At 44.3% G+C, this 23591-nt stretch overlaps 1 protein-coding gene across 3 annotated transcripts in view; it reads right to left on the bottom strand.

Moving 5' to 3' along the window:
- BACH2 (BTB domain and CNC homolog 2) overlaps positions 1–23591 on the bottom strand; it is a 183946-nt gene that overhangs the window by 12499 nt on the left and 147856 nt on the right. For all 3 annotated transcript variants that reach the window (XM_082302287.1, XM_082302286.1, XM_082302288.1), the window contains one exon: positions 3265–4809. In XM_082302287.1, the coding sequence (XP_082158413.1) occupies positions 3265–4809 (1545 nt within the window). The remainder of the gene's footprint in view (positions 1–3264; positions 4810–23591) is intronic.

The following is a 23591-nucleotide window of genomic DNA, read 5'->3' as shown; positions in this document are numbered from 1 at the left end:
ACAAACTATTAAATATTTCTGTGAAGTCCCAATAGCTCAAGGAACAGCCCTGTTCCTGCAAGTCTGTACCATGGGTACACCCCACACTGCACTTGCTGCCTCTATCAGGAAGCCTTAACAAAGGGAGATTGCAGAAGAGTCTTGGTGGCTCCAGGAAGGGAAGCAATAGGCAAGCACATCCTGGAGAGGATTTACCAGTGGTGTTACAAGGACTGCCACCTCCTCTGACAGTTGTGACTGCCATCTGCACTCCCAATAAGACGGAGGCTCGTCACAAGGTGGGGTCACTTTCACCCACATGACATCATGCTGAGCCCTAGCACCCCATTTCTGGCACCAAACAACTTTGTCTATGTGCTCCTGAATAGCATCTGACTGTGGGAATGCAGAATGCCTGAAAAAAGCAGAGAGAAGCCTTTTACCTAGTTCTCACACAATCAATACATCAGCAAATGATGTTTTGTGACATTAATTCTGGCAGCGACAGCACTCTGGGAGCCAAATTAAGACCAGCTAGGTCCAAATTCCAGGGGAACTGAGCAGCCCTGTGAGATAACTGATGGTCAGAGTCCGCCAGGCTTATTCCCATCAGGCCATCCCACCCCGATGGAAGCTGACCTGCAGCAGAAGAACCTGCATGGCCACTCTCCAGAAGGGCAAGCATGTCACCCCCAGATATCTTATCAGGTGCTTTTTGAATAGAAGCCCAGAAAACACTGTGTGTTCTGATATGGAGGGGGAAAGGGACCCCATCTGTGAAGTCATCAGGACAGGAAGGGCAAAGCAACAATTTCAAGAATGGAGAAAGATTCCCATGCAGCTTGCAGAGAGGTGAAGAGCAGAAAGCTGTCCATTTCAGACAGCTGTGAGTCTCTCCTGCTGTTTTCATCACAGCCAAACTGCTAAAAGTACGTAGAGCAAGTTATACAAGAACTTCCTGCTGCTGTTACATATTTTCTAGTGTCTGGTTTAAGATACCCTTTACTGAGGTCTCCACAGCAGCAGATCTTGCAGGATTGCAGGATACACACCCCAAGTCACTGTGTAAATACAGTATTGTTTAATGAGGCTGCAGTCTGTTCTTGTATTGGTAACAACCTTCAAAAGATCATTTTTGAGACAAAATCTCTACCAAAGTACTGGTGTGATCTGTTTACCCTGGGCTTGTTCAGGATAGTGCAGTGCAACCTCATGGAGCATTAATTCCTCACCACATTTTTAATGCCTAGCAGTTCTAATCAAAATGCCCCGGGGTAAAAAAAAAAAAAAAAAAAAAAAAAAAAAAAAAAAAAAAAAAGCCTTATCAGCAGTCCCAGGGAGAAAACTTGCTCAGCACAGTTCAGAAAATCTTCCCCAGAGGAAACCAGCAGCAAAACCAGGAGTGGCGCAAACCTTTCCTAGCACTGTCTCAGAGCCAGATGTCTGCCTGCCAGCAGCACACCCAGATGGCCTCCTGTAGCTGCCTGTTTGCTCCTTCTGTGTCCTCCCTCTCATCCATGGTCTCCTGCACATATTCACATACCTTTTTTCTGGGAAACCACCACCAGTCCCCTATAACCCTCTAATTTCACTCTTCCAGGCTCATTTCTGCTGCAGCATATCTCTGCACAATTAGGTAATTATGACAGCTAATTAATTATCAAACCTCAAAAGACTCACCTCTGCCCTCTGTGCTGCCTCATGCTGAGCAAGCAGCACACATGGGTGGAGATGGATGGTCCCTGGTCCCTGCTGCCCTCTGCCCCTTGTAAAAGCAGGACTTCACTGAGAACCCAGCTGTGGCCAAACTGAGCTGCTGCAGAGCTTCCCAAATGAGATCTCCTGCACAGTATCCCAGGCAGCCTCCCAAAGAGACTCCTCTCCCTTCTGCATTGTCCCCTGCTTACGACATGGGGATGAAGAAGAACTGTCCTCTCAGAATCACTGGTCCAGTGTTACCAGGGTTTAGGACACCAGAGGCTCCCCAGGCTCTTCAGCCCTTCCTTAAAGCTAAGCAGCTAATTAAAGGAAGCACCCACATCCGTTGGAAAAAAAAAAGCCTGGAATGTAGCTGGAATAAAGACTGAGGGATAGAATTAAGTTCAGTCTTTTCATCCCTACTCCATAACTAAGCCCACATGGCTCTGAACTGGGTGCTCTGAGAATATGAACCCCCCAAAGTTGCACTCGTTTCTCCCCACACTGAAGCACAAGCTCTCAGTGGAGTTTTTCAGCATTATTAGAGGAACCTGATATGTGATTTCACCCAGATGTTCTCTAGGTCATGCAGTTTCCTAATGAAACCCTGTGAATCAACAATAAACAGCCCAGCCACTTTCTGGGCTCCACAAAACATCTCCTTGATTTAAGTCTGCCCTCTCACTAGTGACTTCACACAGACGGTTAATTTGGTTATGGTTAGCCAGTTATCACTGCAGCATCTTCAGCTGGCCCATCTCTAGCTTTAAAGAGGGCCCCTCTTTCTCCTGCCTCTCCTGGCAGAATGATATGGAAATTGACAGCTTGCTTTTCAGCCCCAGATCATTCTGTTGTCATTCCCTTAACAGTCCTGGAAATTAAAGGATAAGTTCTCTCTGAAACCATTTGTGCCATGGCTGCTAGAGCTCACCACCAAACCAAATGTCACAGGCCGGGAACATGATCTCAAGCTGTCACATAATAGAGGCAAAACCCAGTACCTGAACATGCAACACGCACACACACACACACACACACACACACACGAAGATGACTTGAATGCCATTCCCACAGCACAGGGTGGCCAGCTATGCAATTGTTTAAGTAATTTTACACCTCTGCTGGCAACATGCAGCATTGGCTCTTCGAGTAGGCTGCCCAATCCTCCGTGTCAGGAAAGGCACAGCTTGAGGTTGCTCCAACACACCCGCAGCAATAACGAGTGGAGCAGGAACCACCTCAGTAAATTAAGAATAGGGAGCAGTGCTTTGTGCCACGAAAGTAGGTGAGGGAGGGAGGAAGACAGAACATTGCTTGGAGACTCCTAAGCACATCAATGCACTCTCATCATTCAGCAGTTTGCTATTTTCCCATGCCCAAATTTTTACAAGTGCAGAACATCTCAGAGGTCAAGCAGACCTATTAGTCAACCATGTGCACTCAGCTGATGAGGGAACAACCAGAAGTTACTCTTTTCCTTTATAAACAAAGAAAGTGCTGGGGAAATGCACAGTCATTTGAGAGAATCAAGGAGTGATTAATTGGGTCATAACAACTGTGATATATGTACTTATCTTAAATCCCTACCTCATGCCCTCTGTCTTGCACAGGACATGATTCACTGTCTGCTTCTGAGAATGACCCAGACTCATCGCTGGAGTTTGTTCCATAGGATGGCTCACATTTAATCTGGGCTCGGACTGGGTTGTACAATCCATCCCCCACCACGCCGGGCTCCTGGTGCTCGGGCGCCAGGAATCGAGGGCCTTGAGAACAAGGGGAAGAGGAGAGCTCACAAAGACGCAGACTGCAGGGAGAGCCGCCGCTGCCATCCTCTGCGTACGAGTAGGAAGAGCATGAGCTGGAGGTCCTGGTTCTGGTTTCCAGAGGAGGAGAGCGAGGGCAAACTTTAATTGGCACTGGACAGCTGGTGTTCGGCCGCATTCTTCCCGGCAAGTGATCAGCTGTCAGTCCGCTGTGCGAATAGGTCTGAGAGCTGGGGAGAGACTGGCTGCCACCAGCCCACAGACCCTTTGGCACAGTCTCAGTGAGGTCTTTGTCCAAGCTGCTCACACCAGAATATGAATGCACTGAAGTGTTTACTTGGTCACAAGCATTTGAAGAGAATATAACACTCCTCCTGTCCAGTTCCCCTTCTTGCTTACAGAGAGTTTCAAAGCCGGGCCCCCTGAGTGGTGATCCCACTGTGAAGCTGGAAGCATCCTTCTGCATGGCATGGGACTGTCCATAGTTCCCTGTGAAAGGGACATAATCAGTTTTGTGGTCACCCTGAGTTGTCCCTTTTTCAAAAGGGCATGCTGGACTCCTGCCAAAGTGCTGTTGGGAAGTGCTGGGGAAGCCAACCAAATCTATGCTTTTTGTTCTGTTGAAGAAAGACCGCAAGCAAGAAGGAGAAGACCCACTTTTTGGCCTGTCAACACAAGTGGGGCTTGGCTGTTTCCTGTCCATTTCAACATCCCCTTCTTTATCCCTGATGTCAGGTTCATCTCCAGACAGGCAAAGTGTGATGCTTTCTTCATCGTTCTCTTCATTCTGAGGCTCACTTTTTATCTGCCCCATAGCAAGTCCTGATTTGAGGCCATTTCCAGAGCTCTCTTCGCTGAATGTGCTTGCAAAACCTGAGGTACTGATGTGTGATGTGTTGTAGACATTCTTGGTACAAGCAAGCTGGTATTTCTTGTATCTGGGGTACCGTGTTACTGCATCTTTATCCAAATTGTCCTTGCTATCTCTCAGCATGTCAGAGTCAGGCAGCATCCCTTCACCTTTTTCTGCTCCAGCAACAGTGGTTTCAAAATTGAAGGGCTCTTGGTGCATCCTCTCCCTTGGGCAAGATATTTTTGACGTCTCCGATTCCATCGTCTCCTCCTCGTCTCCATCGGAGTTCTCCTCATCGTGCATGCGCTGACAGGTGGTATCTTTCTTGCACAGAAACAGGCCATCTTCGTTGTTCAGCAGTTGTGTCTGAAGGAAGCTGAAGCAGGAGTCCTCCAGGTTGTGCATGCGCAGGAATTCAGCGCAGTGGATGACCTCCTGGATGTTTTCTCTGCTGAGTAACAGCTTAGCAGTGTAGGCGAACTGTAACAATGGACCAAATCCCCTGACAGTGACCTGCAAAAAGAGAGAGGGAAATTGCCAGCATTACCATCAGCTCTTGCTATCATCCCAAGTCCTTCATCATGTGGTTAGATAAACTAACAGATCTGGCATTCAGAAATAAATGCTGCTCAACATCAGCTGTTCTTCTGTCACACCAGCAATGATGCTACATCCAGCAACTAGCACTGCTCCCTTTATGTTGCTCCTGTACATCACGGCACAGGTTGAACAGAGCACTATTTTTCCCATGTATCTTGAGGACCTAGGAACTAAGTCTCTGCCCTAATAAAAGACTGACAAAACCAGCCTGGTGTGGACACTGCTAAGTCTTATGTGGATCTCATTTCAACTGTGCTACAGCACCCTACCATGAAAGCACCAGTAAAATTTTGATTCTTCTGCCCTGATGGAAAATCCAATGAACAGTGGTTTCAATCTTAAGACATCACTTAAATCCAGAAAGTGTTTTGGGAAGGAAACACTTAGTCTTACAGCAAAATTCAACATAAAGCACCTTTCTGCCTCTTTCGAAAGCAAACCATTTCCTTTTTTTCTTCTCAAATTTTTTTGCAAGCCATTGCTGAATACATAATAGGTAAGTACTGATTGCATAGCTTTCCTGCATCCCATGGAGATTATTCTCCTCATACTGTTCCTGATTTTAGTGAGCCTGAGGTACAGCTAACAGAAAATAAATTAATATTTATAGTTCAAATGATAGAAATTATGCTGAGTCCCACCTCAGTACTTAATTTTCCACCATTTTCTTTGTAGAAAGAGTAAAAACTATTTCCAGGAGAGTGATCTCCAGTCAGCTGTTCCAGGTCTGAGTTATGCACTGCTACTCATCTTGTTTTCTTACCATAGCATCTATGATTTACATTAATATGCCATATATTTAAAAATACACACTTTCTCCCCCTCCCCATTTTTTCAGTGGTATCTTTACATACAGCTATTAAATAAGTTGCCACATGGTAAACTAAAGATATTGTCTGTCTTTGACAAAAATGCACTGCCACTAACTTCCGTTAAAATTTTTTCTCCCAATGGGCATGAAACAAAGGGATTGGAAAAACTCTACTCTTCAGCAAGAGGCTGCTTCAGAACCAGAACTCAGCATCGAGGATTAAGGTTTCTGCACAAGAAAATTCAGTGGTTTGGCCACAAGGTTGAGATTTGGAAGACCACAACTCAATTTCCCATTGCACCAACCATCTACTACATGACCCTGCTAAATCACTTCAGTGTCAATTCACTGAGATGCTTTCTTGGCTTTCTTGCAAGTAGCACTCATTTATCCGAGTTCCCTGTGCTTTGCTTACCAGAGAAAGGCCTCTAGATGGGATTCAGCATGCCAACACCTGCATGCCTGTGTGAGGTTGGGATGCACGGCCTGCAACCTCCTTCTGGATGCAGAGGTCTCTGGCAGGCATCCCCAGCTCAGTTTCTTCTTTTAAAACAAACAGGAAGAGGAAGCACTGCTGTCTCCTTTTTTTGCAAAATGGCCTAAACACTAGCAAGTAGGAGACCAGGTCCCTTCCCCGGGCTGTGGGGACTGAAACTCCCATTTCCCAGCTCCTCAGAAGGGTGTATCTGGGATGGCATGGGATACGCTCAAGGTGAGTTGCTTTTTACTATTCTTCCAATTGAATTAATGCCACCGAGCAAAGAAGCTGCTCAAGAGGCTGGTGAGCCATGAGGCCACAAATTTGCGATGGTCTAATTCATGACTAGTGTGTATCTGAGTGAATAATTTGGTTCATCTCAATGAAAAGCCTATAAATCCCTATACTGCCTCAGGAACAGTGGTGGAGTTCCCAGATTTTTATAGAAAATCCTGACTTCCAGAAACAAGCCTTTGTTATTCATAGATCTGTACTTATGATGGCGGATTATGAAGACACCACAAGTGGTGCAGATTTTGATGGGGAGAAAAATATTTTAAAACACCTCTAAAATTGCTCCCACTAGCTATTCCATCCATAACATTACTCTCTATCTGCTATTTTAAGAAGCAGTGCATTTTCATGCACATACTTACACACTTGCACGTTCCTGTTTTACAATACGCCTCTGGTACAGAACTGCCAAGATTTACAGCTGGCTATTAAACCAATCTCTGCTTTATCTGTGTTACACTTTCTGCCTATTTGTTAGATTATCAGCTCACTAAAGGCCTATCTGCATTTTATCTATGCAGCATGATTAACAAAATTGCTCGGGAACTTAATGAGCTACTCGCAGGCTGATGGTAAGATCTTCAGTGTGGGGGCTTACATATTGCCGCATATCTTGTAAGCTCGGCAGCAGCATAGGTCTGCAGGGGCTCTGGAGCACAAACCCAGCTCTCCTGGCAGTGGTGTCACTTGGCCACTAGGTGGAATGGCTGGAAAGCAAATTAAAATAATATCCTGTGCTGGGCCAGGGTTTCACCTGCCTGCCTGCCACCCCAGCGCAGGCACTCTGCACAGCCTCGGGCTGACTCATACAACCCCACAGCAAGGCTGTCTCCCACGCTGACACAGGCTTTTGCTCCAGGTAAATCACCACGATAACAAACAGCAGCAAGGCAGCTGTTGGAGCTGCTCTGCGCTGGATGTATTGGAAGCAGAGCCTGAGACTGTGCCGTGGGCTCCCCACGATGCCCAGCAGATGCCTCACGTGAAGGACAATGAAAACACCGAGCAAATGTGTGCCTTGACTTCCTTAGGAGATATTACCCAGTGACACAACCTTCACTCTCACAATCTTCAGATCCAAAGGGAGAAAGTTTCTTTTCAAGCACCCGGCGCTTGTCATTGCCCTCAGGCAGAAATCTCTCAAGTGCCAATTCTTGAAACTGCACAAACAATAACTTTGGAAACAAACGGGTGCAAAGCTTGTTGCCAAGTGTGAAAGCCAGCGCAAGCTCTGCAGCCTGAAGCTGTCTAAATATTGATTCGGCTCCCGTGGCAGGTTCCCTGCCTCGGCCCCACCAGTTTTGGGACTGCTTGCATCTGATGTATTCTGGCAGGAAGGCTGCAATAGAGCCGCTGGAGCGTGACTATGAACACCGCACACTGGGAAAGAAAAGGCTTTGAAGCTGCATGTACTACCACCACACAGGCATTTCTCTAGGAACAGATAAGGACAGTCTTTTAAAATTATTTAATCTCACTGATGCATCCCAGTGAAAAAAGTTAGTGAAAACAAGTTGATCTACGTTTGCAGAAGGAAAGAGGTAATTTCTCTGATATAACAGTCTTCATTTACATGTGACAGAGAGTTTTGTTGGATGTGTAAAACCCATGCCAGCAACAATCCCAGGGTTTTTTTTTCCCTATTGAAAGTAAGATGTCCAAGAGTTGTTTGCTTTTAAACCTTATTTTCTGTCTAACTGATGTTTAAGCAGGCAGGTCAGTTTGTGGGAGCCTCCACTGGGCACCCTGTCCAAGCTCATATGCCAAGTCACTGTCTTTCAATCCTTTGCCTTATTCCAATTTCTAGCCATCTCTATTGTTTAAATGGAATTGACTGGCTACTAGAAAACTGGGCAGAGAAAACATAAAGCATACATATAAAACAATGCCCACACAGAGAGAAAAGCAAAGCAAAGATCACAGCTTCTGGGAGGTTTGATTTCTTTCCCTTATGTTTCAAGGCAGGGTAGGAGAGGACTTCTTCTGTGTTCTTGGAGCATTCCAAACAGTCCACCAAGACTAAGCATAAAGAACTTTATTTGTCTTGTTTCTGTCCCCAGCTGGTCTTGTAGGCATTAAAACCCGTCTAGTGCACAGAGAGCATGGGTACTGCAGCCCTACCTAAGGAACCTGGCACACCTCCTTGCTCTACAGCAATCTGAGACCAAGTCCATGTGCAGCTTCTGCCTCTGCTATGCTGCCATAGGTACGCCGTGCTCAGTGTGCAGCAGGGAGGTCTGTGTCAATTCAGCTTTGTGGCGATAACAAGCCTGACCACTGCTAAGGTGAGAGAAAACAACTCCTGCCCTTTATCTCCTTGTCTTTCAGACTGAGCTAGCTGAGCTGGGGGATTTGTGTTTTGTATGGCCATGCCCTTGTGAGTTTGTGATATTGAGGAACAGGCTGGAAACAATGCAATGATATGATCACCATCAAGAGATGTTAATCAGCATTAGCCATATTGAATTTACCAGCAAAATACAGACAGCAGCCCTGCAGAAAATAAGCACGCAAAGTCTATTTTAGTTCAGTTTGACATTGCTTTTCTCCTTACAGACTCCCGGGGAGTGCAATGCTCTGGTTAGTCCTAATTGATTTAAGTGACCAGACTTCCACTACTTCCTTTGGGAGATCATTGCCAGACTCTACTTAAAACCTCCTTGTGAGGAAATATTTCCCTTATTTTCCTCCATCATCTCTCATTATATTTCCTTGATGCATTCCGGGTAATGCTTTTTCCTTTTGGAGAAATAGTTGTATTGTTTTTAGACTCTCTGCCTTCCCTTTTTGGTTGGTCATTACCGAAAAACTGGCTAATTCAAGGAAAAGAATATTGATCACTGTCAGATGGGAGAATAAGAAGCTGAGAAGACAGTCAGCAATAAATGCTAGTAAAGGAGGCAGCATTACAGATGCAAACAGAGCATGTTTAGCAAAGCATTCTTCTAGTTCTGTACTATTCTAAAATTAGGAGGAGGGTTAGCTCGCTTCCACATTGGGAACAGCATCTTTTTGTAAGGGACTTCTAGGTCAGAAATTCTATTTTAAATGTTGCTGTACACACACAGGCACCGTGGGAGACACAGTACCATGGGTGAACTTCCTCTGGCTCCCCACTGTATCCGTGTCCTCAGTGAGGGCTGATCAGGCATGCCATGGAGGCCTCTGTGCTGTTCTGAACACACGGGATGTGGCCTCGGAGCACACGCAGAGGGCTGACATTTCTGCCAATGGGCCGGACTCACTGTGCGCCGCAGAGTTCATCAGTGCACGCTCATTAGTGAGCTGCCCAGACTTCCAGATGTCTCAAAATCCCAGACAAATAGACAAAATCCTCCAATTCTGCACAGACAGTATTTCTTATGGGGGGTGGGAGGGAAGGTTATTTCCAAAGGAAACACGGATGTCTGGTAACCCTGCTTGGAATGGCATCTGTATGAAAGGCTGCATCTGGAGCAGGGAAAGTCAACCCCTGCAAAATGCCAGCAAAGTCTGACTTCAATTTAAAGAGGGGAAGAGTGACTAAGGGCAAAAAAAGATCACTGTAAACATGTAGGAATGTAAAACTTGGCAAGGCAATATCTAAAATGGAGCAAGGGAATGTTTACAGTAATCTGATGCAAACTAACATCAAGAACAGAGAAGAACTGTCTAGTTTGCTATGGGACGCTATTGGCATTTGCAGTGAGAAGAAATTAAAATGTAGGGATTTTTTTCCTGACTCTTAACCTAACAGTCAATTCAGAGTGATCTTGGAAGGCTTTCCAGGGAAGATGATGGATACTTTATGTCTGAGTAGTGCAAAGGAAAACTAACAAAGCGCAACCTTGTTCTGGAGAGCTGGGCTCTGGGCTTTAATTTAGTAGACTTTTCCAGGGCTAATTTCCGTGCTAATGAGGGCACAGTGCCAATGATCTGCTAGAAAAGAGCAATAAAGTTCAACAGCAAATGTACACGCAATTGTTCCTTTCCAAATAAAGCATACCTGGGGCACATGCAAAGAACAAGCTCATTGGTGGTGGTGTGAGAGGGCAGAACCCTCTCCTCCCCTCCAGGGATATAACAAAATCTGCAGCACATTAGTTGCTAAATCCTACTGAATTGGGGGTAATTTAGGTGGTGAGACCTTCAGACCCACTGAGAATGCACAAGTCCTGACAGAGCAGCGCAGGCGCACGTTATTATCTTTAAACATATGAGTAGACTTCTTAAAACTCAGTAGGAGCACTGATAGGTTTGTTGTGAAGCACGCAAGCTGCTTGTAGGTTAATGGTTTATATTTTTAGTATTTTGGTTTTCAGGTTAAATTCACCATCAGGTGCCTAAGAACAGTTAGAAACCCTTCATCTCTAATTTCCAATCATGGATTCAATTAAGCCATTTCGTGGGGAAGGAAGAAAGAAAAATTGAATCAAACCTCACATGCTGAATATCAAATCTCTTAAAACAACTGGGTAGAAACATAGCAGAAATGTAACTGTTTCTTGCAGAACTCCAAATGAATCAGTTATTCGCACACTGTTTCATAGCAGGTCTACTGTGGCACCCCCTTTACTGGCCCTTTCAGAATTGCTACTGTAGTCTAAAGGCACGTGTAGAGCCTTTTTAATCCATCTCAGCCCTGACGTTGTCTAATATGCCCAAGCATGTAGCCAACAAACTACCAACTTCTCACTCAGCCAGCATGTTCCCAGCACTACAAGTTATATAATCAAACACATGCTAGAAAAATAAGAGATAAGATTAGTGACAGTTAACTGCTGCTATTTTTTTTCCACAGCCTGAAGAAGGTCTCTGGGATTAAATATTAACTCTAATCTTATTTGCTAAAATTAGCACATGGTGTATTCTTTTTCTTCTACAGCCAATTGCAAGTATAGCACAGGAGTTTTTTTCAGAGTGTAATCTGATAACCAAAATCAGTTGCCAAAGCTGTTATTCCATTAAGAATTAAGAGACTTCCTGGTTATTTACTTGGTTATTTTTACCTGGGATGGTGAAGCCTGGCTTTTTCCTAGCTTGGGCTTCCTTGGTTTTGGAAAACTATCTAAAAGATTTAAGTATATTACTAGGCTCAAACAGGTCAGTCACATGTGCAAAACCAACAGTGTTAAGACATCACAGTTTGTTCCTATATATGCACACAGGCAGGAATTGTTTTGAAACCCTGATCCTTTTACATAAGGTGGGAACATGCAGGATGCAGGAAAAAATCAGAAGAGATGATAAACAGCAGAGTACTTTTGTAAGGCAATGCTACATCAATATTTTACTGTATTTCCCCTCTTTGATTTAACAGCATTTAAATGTTCTCTCGCCAACAGCTTATAGATGTATTTCCTTTGTTTGCTCATAAGGCTGTGGAGCTCCTAAAGTGAGTGATCACTCTTTAAAAATTCCACTTGGGTGAGAAGCATCAGATGCTGGTATTTGTATTATGTAAGCTTTTAAACAACAAAGGAATGTACAAGTTGCTGATAGAGAAGACCAACAAAGAGAGGACTTTGTTTTCACCCTAAAAACACTTTTAAAATTAAGTGGATACCCTGCCAGCCCTAGTTTAACATCCTGCCTCTTCTGGTAGTGCATACAAATTTAGTGCAGGAGAGTAACCTGAAGTCCAAGTGGCAGTGTGGCCTCTCTCACATGGCATCACGTTGCAGGGGTGGGAGGCCACCACACCATCACCATGCATTCCCTGGGCATGAACCAGGGGAACAGAGAAACTGGACACACAGCTTCTTTCTTTAGGAGGCCCATTACCTAATCATTAATTTCAAAAGTCCCCCTGGAAAAACTGCCATCTGCAAAGCCACACCCTGAGTGGTCTAAGGGGTATCCTGGTATCTTTCCAGCGCATCTTCCACAACAGCCTCTTGAGGCTGTCAGACTGAGAGCTTCAAGAAGATGCTTACCTGCCCTTAGTGGTACTTTTACAGAATATGTCACACTGGAAGTGTTTGTCCAGCTTTTGATTTTGTGCTTTCAAAAGATAAAATCCTATGAGTGTCCCCCTCAGCCTTCCCCCCTGAAATCCCAGCTGCTGGCCAGACAACAAATTTACACTAGAAGCCCTGATTGCCTGTGTGAGTGTAGAGGGAAACCAAGTGACTTCTCATTTTCCTCTCTCTGGCATAATGAACACGTCCAGGGGCACCACGAGCACTTCAAAGAGCCTCCTCCCTCAGCACCCAAAAGGGCTGCAGAGACCAATATCCCTTAGTGCCCACAGAGCATTCCAATGTGGCAGGTGTGACTGCAGGAGGTGAGCCGGGGAGGAAGGAGAAGTCATTCATGCTAGACTCGCCTCGAGGATGGGAAGCAATAATTGCAAACTGTGTCCAGCGCTCCGTGAGAAGTGCGTCAGTGCTGACGGTGGGGCAAGTGGCTTGGAATTGATTGCCAAGGGCAAAGATGGTGTAAACAGCCGCTGGATCGATGACCATGTTATCGGTTATGTCAGCGTTCGGCCGCACGTGATTCATGGGTGGAGTGTGAGAGTTGAGGCACCCACATACTTGGGCTTGTCTGAAACAAATTCACCGTGGCAATGGCCCCAGCTTTGAAGTATTCTCAAAACCCCAAGGCCTTAAGCCTGGGGCCAATAATGTCAGAGGAACCAAAGGGGAAGAGAGAATCAGAACATATTTAAGATATTTAAAAAATAAACTAGAGTGTAATAGAAGTAAAAATAGTCTCTGATCCAAATGCAATGCTTATTTTAATCCACAACTTCTAGTTTTATTTCCTCTCAAGAGTTACTGAAGCCAAATTGAAATTCTTTCAACCTTTCAAAAGTGAGACTGGTTTCAAATCAAAGCAAAGAATTTACTTTTGGAAATTATGACAGTATCCCTGCACATTCTCAGCACCTCTGAAAATTCTGAGGGGAAAGTAATTTTCTGAATTTGCCACACCTTTCAGAGAATACACTGTTTATTGAGAAGGAAGGTAGAAATCATCAGGCACAAGCCTCAATGCTTTGCTGCAGACACATCTCAGTGCAGGAAACAGCAGGCGTCTTACCAAACATCGAGGAATACACTTGGAAAACTGAAAGGTTATGGGACTGGAAGATGCAGTGCTCTTCCATAGCAGGGATGCACTGCCTGCATCACATCTGCTCTGAACACTGGTCACTGCCAGATGCACCCACTGGGGAGCCCTAGGTTTTACCATTCACAGCAGTCTTCTGAGCAGAAGGGTACATTTGCCTGCATGGCTGCTCCTCTGGGCCACAGAGAAGCTCTGTCATGAGAAGCTGGGCAGCTAAGGGAGGCAGGTCTGTGCTTCACCTCCCTCTGCCACCTCACAGCAGCACAACACCTTCAGCAAAACAGCTCTTGGACTGGAGGGGGAAACCTCTTAAACTCCTGCAAGTAAACCTGCCACATGATACCTGTCAGAGTCCTTATTTTAAAATCTCACTCAGTAACATGTTTTGAAGTCAAATACAATTTTGTTATTTTTTCCTAACTAATTCTGTGGCTTGGGGTATGTTGTTGATGTCAGAGGATGTCTGGAGCATAACAAGAACACAGAAAATTCCAAGTTATGGCCAAGAGAGTTCTTGAAGGCAAGCCTAGGTGAAAAGGCTTTGGGAGAAGAACTTGGAGGCTGCTAAGGTGAGACTCTGGGTGAAGGTGTTAAAAAGAAAATTAGAGATGAGGGTGTTTCAAACAACTGTTTCTCTAAAGGGACAACATGGCCATATTACTCAATCAACAAAGAGCATGTAAAGAAGTGGCACTAATTAGCAGTTTAAACACTCACGCATGAACTGGAAGATAAAGAAAAGGGAGACATGGCTGTGATATCTGGCTGTTTCAAATACTTCTGTTTTTTCCAGTGCTACGTGCATCTTAAGAAACCTAGAACACAGTAACAAAGGATGACACAAGAAGGTGGCTCAGCAGAAATGCTGCCTTCTCTCCCTGGGAGCCTGTGCAAGCCATGCTGAAAACAGTGGGGAAGAAACAATCAGAAATGAACAGATTTTAACTGAAAAGAATCATCAGAATTAAAGTACAACTCTAATTTAAAATTAAAATTAGTCCCACATTTTTGCAAAAGGAAAATTAAACTGACCCCAAGATTAAAAAAGAAAAAAAAAAAAAAAAAAAAAAAAGAGAGAAAGTGTTAGCAGTAAGGAGGGGTGAGGAAGGAGTGGGAAAGCTTTCACAGAATATAAATTGTGAGAGAAGGGTCTGTGAAAGATCTGTTTAGGTGCATATCGTGAGCCAAAGGGGTAGAAAAAGAGAAAACAAAAGCAGTTTAAGAACTTTTAGAATGAGGAAAGAATCTCTAAAAGCCTCCAAATTACATTAGGAAATATCAAAATAGGCAGAAAATGAAGATGCATGTAGAAATTTGCTAATTCAGAAGGTGCTTAGAGGAGTGGTTCAGAGTTTTTGAAGCTGTAATTAATACACAAGTAAACACAACAACACTGAAAAATTACCAAGATTTGTAAACTTACCAATACTCCTCTTTCCCAGGCATAGCAGAATGTATTTATTTATGCACACGAACTATGTAATAGTGTATTAAATACACAGTGCATTAAATACACTGTAATTACTTTATAAAAACAAGGAGTACTTCACAGCAAGCCACCTCACTACAAGCGCTACTATTATACTCCATGCAGTGTAGGAGAGGAAGAAGCACGCTCTGTCAGATATGATTTAAAAAACCACAAGGTTGCACTCTGAGGAAGAGCACTAAATCAGAAGACAAAGGAGCTAGAGGAGAAGCAGGCTCAGGAGACCGGGCTGGGTAACATCCGAAGCAGCTCGCGGGTGCTCTGCCATGGTTTCCACGGGGCTGACAACACCCGTGCTTCTGGCACTGCCTGTCACCATGTGCTGGCATGGCACAGCAGATAAAATCACTGGCATCCTTACATTGGGGCAGCAGACAGTGCTGCCCAGCAAACACCATAACGCTTCAAATCCAGAGATGCTCTTGCTGGGCTGTGGATGGAAATGAATGTAAAAGGCTTTACTATTGCAATTCATGAGGTAACCAAGCAATTACAACTATTAACTGGTAGGCTGAAACCCTGTAAAAGTGACCCAGCTTCCTACAAGCACCTGATTTTTTAAAACAAAACCCTGCCAAATTCTGCATTTGTTCCAGTTTTCCTTCTCCTGCCCTGCCTTGCCATTTAATTTCCGGTATTCAGATGTGCAATTTTTCTGCCATCACCTTGTTTTTGTTCTTGCATGGCTACAACAGATCTGAGGATTATGGTGGCTTTTGTTCCACTGCTTGGTGTTCACATTTCATCAACGACATCTGCTCAGCTCAGCAATGCAGGTTTGCAAGGAGAACCAGCCACTGCTGAGCTGGCAAAGTTGGTCCCCTCCCATCCTCCACAAGGAGCAGTTAACTCTTCTCTCGGTGGCCCCAAAGGTTAACTAGGCCCTGTAAATCCCACCAGAAAAAATCATAGGCATTTGCCTTCTTGCTGAGATTTCATGTCTGCTATGAGCAAAAGGTAAATGGCTCTTTTAGTCCCTAAAGAGTGCAGGCTTAGCAGGAGTGACCCATAGTAAAGAGGTCAAAGGCAGGGAAAGATGGGAAGGTTGGGCAACAGCATCCCAGTGCAGCCACAACCTTGTGTCCAGCTCTAGGCTGTCCCTAAGGACAGGACTTGCCCCTTTCTGCTTCATACATGATATTTTTAAGATCTACGCAGAAGCCAAGGGGTAGAAAATGCCATCTACCCTAGAAGCCCCAGAAAGACTCTTCATACAGAAAAATTATGGCATTTCCAGCATGACTTCCTCAGAGGGTGGAAGGTGGGACTTCACAGCTATTTGTGTGTGTGTGTGTGTGTGTGTGTGTGACTACATATGCTCACGTGCACCCACGCATGCTAGTGTGAGAAAGAGACTAGATAACGTGAATGTGTGTGAAAGGGATTGAATTAGCCCCATCTGCTCTGAAAAGATCGTTTTTTCCTTGGATTTCTATTACCATCGTATCATTGCCACACTGGAGTGATTCTAAAAGGCTACAACTCTGGCAGCCAGCATCATTACAGCTGCTCAGATTATTAACAGCATAAATAAACTCTCAGAGACACTACTAAGAAAATATTAACTACAATTATCACTGTCTGATAAAATAATGTACAGCAAAGTGTTACTCTGCTGCCTCAGTCACCAGCGTGTATTTATGTGTGCTGTGAGCAACAAAAACCAGTTTATGTGCATACGGAAGCACTCTGGAATTGTTTCTTGCTATTTTATTTTATTTTACTTGTATTTTTCTAAAGATCAAGCAGCACAGGCTGAAGCTCTGTATTTGCAGGATTTGGTGTACCCCGCCTCCTTTCCCGCTGTATATAATCCCATTAATTCCAAGTGAACAGAAAGCCATGCCTGTAGCCATGCACACGTCTGTTGGAGGAGGGACATGGGCAGCGTGCAAGCTACCAGCAGCAACTCTAAAACCTCTTGATGGATTTTTACTCTTGGGCCTCGCCCTTTTTTTCCCTAGATGAGGAGCAAGGGCCCACACGATGTCAATGCTGTGTTTGGTGCATAGATACTCCTCACCTTCATCTTTTCCACTGGCCTGCACCACTTTGGCTTTGTGAGCTTGTTTTTCCTCCCATTCCTCAATAATACTCTTGAGTCCTGTTCTTTCTTGAGTGCACTGGGGAGATTTGGCTTGGTTTCTAATTAATAGAAATTATTAATTCCCTGCAAGCACTGGGGAAAAAAGTTTTTAATCGCATAGAAAGAAGGACATGGGAGAAGGAGCCTCTTGCCCCATGTCCCCAGGCTGGCCTCCAGCCCCAGCGCCCAAGCAACACCCTCCTTAGCAGTCATCTCATCTTCTTCACTGTCTGTTGTTTGTTGGAGCTCACCAAAAAGAGGAGAAAGAAGCTACTTGGTCCTGAAACCAGTCACTGTGGGGCAGACAGGGTGCTGAAGCTTCAGCCTGGGCAGATGGTTCTCATGGCCCCAGGGCAGGAGAGGCTGCCCTCTGAGTGGGATCCTGTGGGTCAGTGACCACCCTGCCCTCCGACAGCTTCGATGTCTTCCCAGGAAGGAAGGGTGATGGTGGCAGTGTGACACAGGAATAACAGGCATGCTACTGAGCTGAACACGCACACTGGGACCTTTCTGCCTGAGCATGTGAGGCCAGGCCAGGGTGAGAGCTTCTGTCAGACTCCTGGGAAAAGGGCCACATCCCTGCCAGGTGTGAAGGAAAATTAGAAAGATGATGGAGAGGGCAGCTGCAACTAAATACAGCTAGAAAGGAAGGCAAAACTGCTATGCTGGGTGAGAGAAAAGGGAAGGGGGAATTTTCTAAAACAGCTTCCCTCAATCTAAGACAAAAACATCATGCACTGTACCTTTAGTGTTTTTATCCCACTGCCCTTTTTAATAATTTCTGCAGCATCTCACACTCCTTGCCTGCTCTCTTTTTCTCCTCTGCAAGCCTTTTGTTCCACCAACCCCCACTCCAGTGCTTACTGCCAGCTTCCAGCAGCCACGGCGGGACCACCTTTTCATTTGTGCACCCCGGCGCTCTCCCTGCCTGCATTGCCACGACAGTGACAGATGAAGAAAAGTGGGGTGCAGAGGCAGGAGGAAACATCATCTTCGAGTGTCTCTCTGCCAGCTGTGAGGGAAGGACAGCAAGGAGGAGGTGGCCTTCTCCCTTCATAGAAATCACTGTGAGAATGAACCTTTGCTCCTGGGAGGGGAAGAGTCGAGCCACAGCCCTCCTCACTATTTTCCCTCCAGCATCCTCCCTCTCTTCATTCTCAGCAATTGGCCTCTTCTGGCCACCAAAGCAGGTTAGCTGTGGCTTGCCCTGAATAAGTGACCTACATTAATTTTTCCTCTGTAATTAAAGTAGTCTTCTGTGAAACAATTTATAAGAACTCTGGGAAAGAAAACAGTGTATTGTTCCATACACATTTTCAAAGACAAATTTGTTCTCTTCAAATGAACTTTGTCCCCCAAAAAGCCTCTATGGAAGGTAAAACACAGAGAATGGTAAAGGATTCGTTGAAGAAGAACTGAAGTTCATTTTAAATCAGTGTACCATGTACAAATGCTGTCTTACAAATAGGATTATTTAACTTAAACCTTAGATCTGTCAAGTTCCATTACTTCAAATGGAGCCTGTCATTTCTTGACTTCATTATAAATCAGGATTATATTACAATTTATGTTAGGTAAAGTCTCTGCTTCCATAGGAGACGGTGAAAAAAAGAAAATTACACAGCAGTCAGTAAATAGAGCAAAGTCACTGCACTGTTCTTGAAAGGTAAAAAGTCATCTTGCTAAATGAGGGTCCGAGCTGTCCTGTACCAAGACTGTTCCTAATAAATAAAAGACCTCTGGGAAAAGTGCTGAGCATACGCTGGATCTATTTTCAGCTTGCATCAGCAGCTGCTGCCCCTGGGATCGCATCCTTGCTCATACCCTACACCATATGTAATCACTCCAGTGCTGCAACCAGTAAGATAATGAAAGAGCATGGCATAAATCTATACTTGAGTGGAATGCTAAATGAGAAAAATAATACAAAAAAGGGGGAAATAAACCACATTTTCAAGTCATTAGGAAGAAAGACTTTGACATATGAAGTGTTGCAACCATTAATAGCACTTATCATATAGAGTGGAGACAAAGAGACAAATTAATCAAACTGACAGAACTGGGACATTTTATGCTAATGCAGGCTCCTGGGTTTTCGTTTGTATTCCTCTGTGTCTGGAAAACTGATACCATTACAGGGCAGGAAATTGCATGAATAACATGCAACAGATCATAAAAATTCGCACACCAAGTGCAGAAACACTGCCAAAAGCACTGTAAAAACAAGGGTAGAGACCTCAACAGAGGAGCTCCCAACAGCTAATGAATGCAAATAAGTATAGGAATATTTCCCATCCATGCATAACAATGAGACATAGGCTGTGACTCCAGAGTCTCCAATAGTGTAGGTAAAATAAATCCTGGAGAGCAAACATGCAGATAGCTGGGGGGAACTGCTGGCCAAGCCAGGGTCTGAATGTGTTTGCAGTATTGCAGCCAGCAGTTTAAAGCCACCAGGGAACTGGCACAGCCAAGTGTCGCCTCCATCTGAAAGTACTGCTATGTTAGATTTAATTTAATGTTTCAGGTACAAGAGAGAGGGAAGGAGAATGTAAGAGGAAATAAAACAAAACAGCACATAATCACACAAACCAAAAATCCCCCTGCCCCTGTGCAAATGCATTGCACACTGTAAAACCCTCACAGATAAAGACATTTAAAACATTAGTTTAGGAAATACAGAATGTGCTTGCTGTCCAAAGCCACAGCCATGTTGTAAGAGGCAGGAAATAGAAAGAACTACAGGAATGCTGGGCAGGGCATGGTGTAATGCAGGATCTTGCCAAGCTTCCTTCATTTGCTGTAGAGGCTTCCCAGGGACCTTTAAAAACCCCTGGCAAAGCAGAGCACTGCTGAAGTGCAGAGAACTCCTCAGCCATATAAACTCCAAAGGACAAATGCTTTCACTTGATGGGCAACCATGGCATTTCTCATGGCTGTTCTCTAAAAAACTGATGTTTCACTCTTGTACGGTAGCTACCGCACAAACCTAAAGCAAGGAGCAACTCTGGGGGGTAAAAGGAGTAAAGCTGATACCTTTTGGAGCTGAGTCATTTCCAGCACTGCTTTCACCTTCCCCAGAATAGAATGATATGCAGCTGACAGGATTGAGCAAGAGCATTTATGTGCCAGTACTATGTGCATAAAGAGGGTGTGGAAATGCCAGCCTGTCCAGGGGCTGCTTCTTTCCCAAGTCCTTCCCACATTTGGTGCTGGAGAACCCCATGTTCAGAGGTGGCAGGGTAGCAGCTGGTTCACCTCAGCAGGGATGGGCATGGGGAGCACACAGTACAGAGCCCAGCTCTCCATCACTCTCCAGCAGATCATTGTGGTGGTTTTACAGAGTTTTAGCCATGTGAACAGGTTTATCCTCAAAACTCCTTCTGTTCCTTTGGTCACTACTAGAGCCCCAACAGGGTACTCAGCATTGTACCAAAAAAAGGGCACACACACCCCAAAGCAAGCTAGTCCAAAAGCTCCCTGAGGACAATGACAGAGTGACCTTTGTTTTAGCAGGAGAAATCAGAAACAGGCATTCATCTTGTAAATACACACCCATCTGACAGATGGACAAGGGCTGCAATCTGCAAATGGAATTACTTTCTCCCTTAAATGTAAAAAAAAAATGATGGCACAGACAACTAATTACAGAAAGGCCTCATGAAAACCTTGGCTTTAAGAAAACAGTAGTATTAGAAGGAAAACAGTTTGGTCAAATTGTTATAACCATTTATATTTCTTCTGCTTTTTACAATAGCAAAGACACCTTTGAAGTCTCCTGAGGACATATATGACACTGACCTTTTCTTTTCCTTTACCCATAATCAGAGCAGTTTGGGAAAAGAAAAGCCTAGATATGAGTAAAACATCCATTCCTGAAAGAGAATATTTAGAGAGGTCTTTATTACCACCTTATCATTCAACCAAGGGGTTGAAAGCACAGTGACAAGAAACAACCATAAATTCTCACAGCCTTTTAGCTAAGCAATTCCTCTGCAGAAAAGCAGTTCTAAAATCAAACTGTAACTTGGTCAAGTAATTCAGATTAAAACCATATCTGAGAACTAAGATGAGTGCAAGAGCAGATGATGCAAACAGTCTGGTTCTCCAAGGCTGGGATTGACTTGAAACCCCCTGAAGAGCAGTTTATGTGTGCAGTGCCTGTCTGCCCTACAGAGCTGCTTGCAGAGGTCCAGTGCAGCTCCTGCTAGGATCACCATACCTGAATAACACCAGCTAAAGACAAAGGCCAGAAACACGATCAAATGTTTGTCTTTAATGATTTACCTGCGTAGGCCCTCTCAACTGAGTTTTCCAATTGGATAGTTCATGCATAATAGTGAAATAAAACCTGAATAAAAGGGAATAAAAGGGAAGGATTAGGCTCACATTTGAAAAGGAAGCAAAACTAAACCAAGTCTGAGGTAGCCCTTACTGGGTGGTCTTCTCAGTCCTCCAACTGCAAGATACATTGAAGACAAGGAAAGAAGTAAAGGAGCTAGTGATTTAAAGGCTTCTGCCACTACTGAAAGCAATTCTTTCTGCTTTTTGAACGCTATGATGACTTTGTAAATGTGAACAAGTTTCTTTGTAGAATGCCCAGTGCTTATATATGCCAGGGACATCTCTTCATTCTTCACTTCCTTGGACAATGGTATAGATATTATGTGACCTCAATGGCTACTGCTTATATAAATGGAGCAAAAATGACAAGGGTAGATGGCTCTTACAAAAGTCAGGCAACTCTCCATTTTTTGTGCCTTGCATTTGACAAATCAATTCTGACATTTAAAACATACCCATTAAAACGTGGTTTGATGTGTTCAGTCTCCTGAAAACTAGCAAATTCAAGGAATAGACAGAAACTGCTTGATTTGGCTTTATGTCCAAACAAAAGTGCCATATGCAGAAAGCCATCCATGGTACAACAAGAAAATCTGCAGTCAGACAAAAATAAGGTTAAAAGATAGTTGAATTCAACAGGCAGATGGAATGGCTGCAGACCTATCCACCTCAAGTCCAGCTTCCCCTTCCAGAAACAGAAATGAGCACTAGTCCTCTACGGAGATCAGACGGGAAGTTGTCAGGTTTTGTGTCTCCACAGCTTTTTCCTGTCTTGAAAGGTTACTGGCTCCAACATCATCCTTTGAAGGAAACAGGAAACAACTCAAACCTCTTCTGTTTTTACTTGACCAGGAATCCTCTGACAGGCAAATTTTCTCTGAAGGCTGCCTGTGTATCTGGGGAGAGAGGTGGCTAGGCATGCTGTGTGGTCAGAGATGGAAAGATATTTTGCTTTCAGAGTTGTTTAAGACTTGTTTCTTACTAGCTGCAGGCCCTTGAAACAGAGAACCACAGGTCTGAATTTCAAAGGTAAGCGAAAACCCAAGACACTTCTCAGATGCAAAAGTTTTCTTTACACAGTCAGAAATGTACTCTCAGCCTCCTAGATGACAGTCTCACAAAAATCCAGGACCACTTCATCAAAAGTATTTTTTCCAGAAACTAAGAACTGTACTGGTAAAGTTTGCACAGACAATCCTTTTTTCTTTTTATCTACTTTCTACACCTTGAAACATCAACACAAACTGCATTCCCATCCATTCTGGAAACATAAAGTAAGAGGTATATGCAGAGATGAGGAAATTTGGTCCTATCACAATTCAAAGCAAGCAAATTTCAAGCAGAGTATTACCATGTGTTTGAAGTACAATACAATGGATGCCCACGCGTCTTCGAACTATTATCCCTGTTCAGGTCCCTTTCTGGGCCAATTCATTTATTTAGATGGTCTCCTTTCTCTTTTACTACCCTCTTAAACCCACCTCAGCCCTGGCTTTGGGAAGCACATCTAACACTGCAGGAACAGAAGGAAGCACTGAGAACACAACAGCACCCATGAATCCATCCTGGCTCACACTTGCCAAATCTCTCTGCTATCCTTACAGTAAGTCTGTACACTTCCATTTCTCTGAAGTGTTGCTCTGAAATGATGAGCAGCTGCTGCAGGGAATGATGTGGACCAGGTGCACTATATACTCAACTAAATATGGTTCCTTCAACACTAAGAGAAAGATGCCTTGTTTTTGATGTCCTGAAAACCTACAGCTCCCATTTGCCAAGAATGATTAGCTCTTTTTGGAAGAGATTAAGTCTTGCTAGGAACCTGCTCACCTATTGTTTGGGATATATGGAATGGTCTGCAACTGCTGTGACTTAAGCAAAATTTCCTAATTAAGCATCCCCAAATTGTCCCTGGTGAGGGACAAGAAGCCTGTAGCAATTCACAGGCTCTTTCTGATTTGCTCCATGCCTCCAAGTCTACTTTCTTCTTGGATGTGGTAATTTCAGCAGTTGTTGTCAATGGCAGTGCACAGGACCTCAGGAGTGATGAAAGAGGAACAGACAGAGGACACAGAGCAGAGCCCATCTGTCACCCAGGACCAGTCACCCAGGTAAGGTGAGCAGCTCCATCCTATCC

Source organism: Coloeus monedula (assembly GCF_965178545.1).
Source record: "Coloeus monedula genome assembly, chromosome: 2".
Classification (NCBI taxonomy): Eukaryota; Metazoa; Chordata; class Aves; order Passeriformes; family Corvidae; genus Coloeus; species Coloeus monedula.
Note: the sequence above shows the minus strand (reverse complement) of the source record. Positions and strands in the feature narration are given on the sequence as shown.